The sequence below is a fragment of the Ursus maritimus genome, unplaced genomic scaffold (assembly GCF_017311325.1).
Source record: "Ursus maritimus isolate PB19 unplaced genomic scaffold, ASM1731132v1 scaffold_46, whole genome shotgun sequence".
Classification (NCBI taxonomy): domain Eukaryota; kingdom Metazoa; phylum Chordata; class Mammalia; order Carnivora; family Ursidae; genus Ursus; species Ursus maritimus.
The window spans coordinates 149816-151505 of record NW_024426619.1 but is presented as its reverse complement, the minus strand read 5'-3'; the positions used below and the strand labels follow the sequence as shown (position 1 = coordinate 151505).

The window sequence follows — 1690 nt, the reverse complement described above, 5'->3', positions numbered from 1 at the left end:
CAACCTAGACCCCCTTTCCTCCAAATCTGCTTTCACACTGGAGGATGTAAGTAGAGACTGGCTATAAAAACCACTACTTGACTGGCAACTTCCTCTGGAATGTTTGTAGTAACCAAACTCTGCTATGAATTCTTAAAAATTACTTCTAGGATATGGCAAAATCTTGAATTCTATCACCGATCCTTATTTCAATCTCAACTTCTTTGCTTTTTCACCAAATAGAGGGAAAAATCTGAGAATTTAAGAACTCAGATGAAAAGAGGTAGTGAAAGCATTATTACTGCCGCAAATGCTTCCTACTTTAGGACGATGACCTGGAAAGATTGTAGAATATGCCACTTATCTTTCACTTCTCTTTGCATAAAATACATCTGTTGACCAACTTCCTCATGGCTGTCTTTACTTCCTTATTTCGCAAGGTGTAGATAATGGGATTAAGTAAAGGGAATATCACAGTATGGAACACAGACACCACCTTATCTAGGGAAAAAGAGTCAAATGGGCGAGCATAAATGTAGATGGATGGTCCAAACATAAATACCACAATGGTGATGTGGGAATAGCAGGTGGACATGGCCCGGCTGGTACTCTCACCTGAGCCTGAGTGTTTCTTCAGCATGGCCAGGAGGAAGGCATAGGACATTAGGAGAGCAATGAAACATACCACAGAGATCAGACCACTGCTAAAAATCATCACTAACTCCTCTGGGAAGGTATTGGCACAGGCAATCCGGACTACCTGCGTGATGTCACAGAAGTAACTGTCTAACTCATTGGGCCCACAGAAGGGAAGTCGAACAATGAGAGCCACTTGTATTATAGAATGAATAAAGCCCCCCAACCAGGAGAGAGCCACCAGGATACAGCAGAGACGTCGATTCATGATAGTAGCATAGTGGAGAGGGCGGCAGATGGCGGCATAGCGGTCAAAGGCCATTACTGTGAGCAGGAACATCTCAGAGGCCCCAATGAAGTGCAAGAAGAAGAGCTGTGCAATGCACCCACCAAAGGAAATTCTCTTCCTTTCCACAAAGAAATCCACGAGCATTTTAGGGGCTGTGATGGAGGAGTACCAAATGTCAAGGAAAGCCAGATTAGCCAACAGGAAATACATGGGTGAGGTCAGATGAGGGTCAAGCCTGATGGTGCAAATAATAAGAATATTCCCTGGAAGGATGAACAGATAGAAGGATAGAAATATGACAAATAGGACTAGTTGTACCTCTCGAGTCTGGGATAAGCCAGTGAGAACAAATTCGGTCACCCTGGTGTAATTTACGGGTTCCATTTCTTCACTTTTTTTTAAAAATAATATGGCTATAAAAAATACAGAAATTACAATTATTCCAAATAGCATTTAACTAGATTTATTTTACTGCTGTTGAAATCATCAGATTGTTCTGTGTCATTAAGGGACTGTATTAGGATACATTTGATTGTTCCATTTGATGTCTGATAAGCCAAGACAGGGAAAGAGTAAGTGATGACCTGAAAATTAGAAACACTGAAACCATATGAAGTATGTCACATATCTGAAACCAAAATCCCAATCTATTACTGTTATTAATTTCTATTTTTTATGAAACTCAGCAGTGCACTGATCCTTTCCCCATATATCTACCTTAGTAAGCATTATGTGTAACTACTTATGAGAGAAGCTAAATTGTAGACTGGTAACAAGTAAATCTAG

The 1690-nt window shown here is 40.5% G+C and overlaps 1 protein-coding gene across 1 annotated transcript; it reads right to left on the bottom strand.

The window, feature by feature from the left end:
• Positions 1 to 346: 346 nt before the first annotated feature.
• On the bottom strand, positions 347 to 1294 carry LOC103680919 (olfactory receptor 4M1). The gene has a single exon (XM_008710433.2). The coding sequence runs from the start codon at positions 1286 to 1288 to the stop codon at positions 347 to 349; it is 942 nt and encodes a 313-aa protein (XP_008708655.2). The 5' UTR covers positions 1289 to 1294.
• Between the last annotated feature and the right edge of the window lie 396 nt (positions 1295 to 1690).

What these genes read in the sequence shown, in the direction of transcription:
- LOC103680919 (XM_008710433.2), bottom strand. Translation starts at nt 1,288, where the DNA reads ATGGAACCCGTAAATTACACCAGGGTGACCGAATTTGTTCTCACTGGC.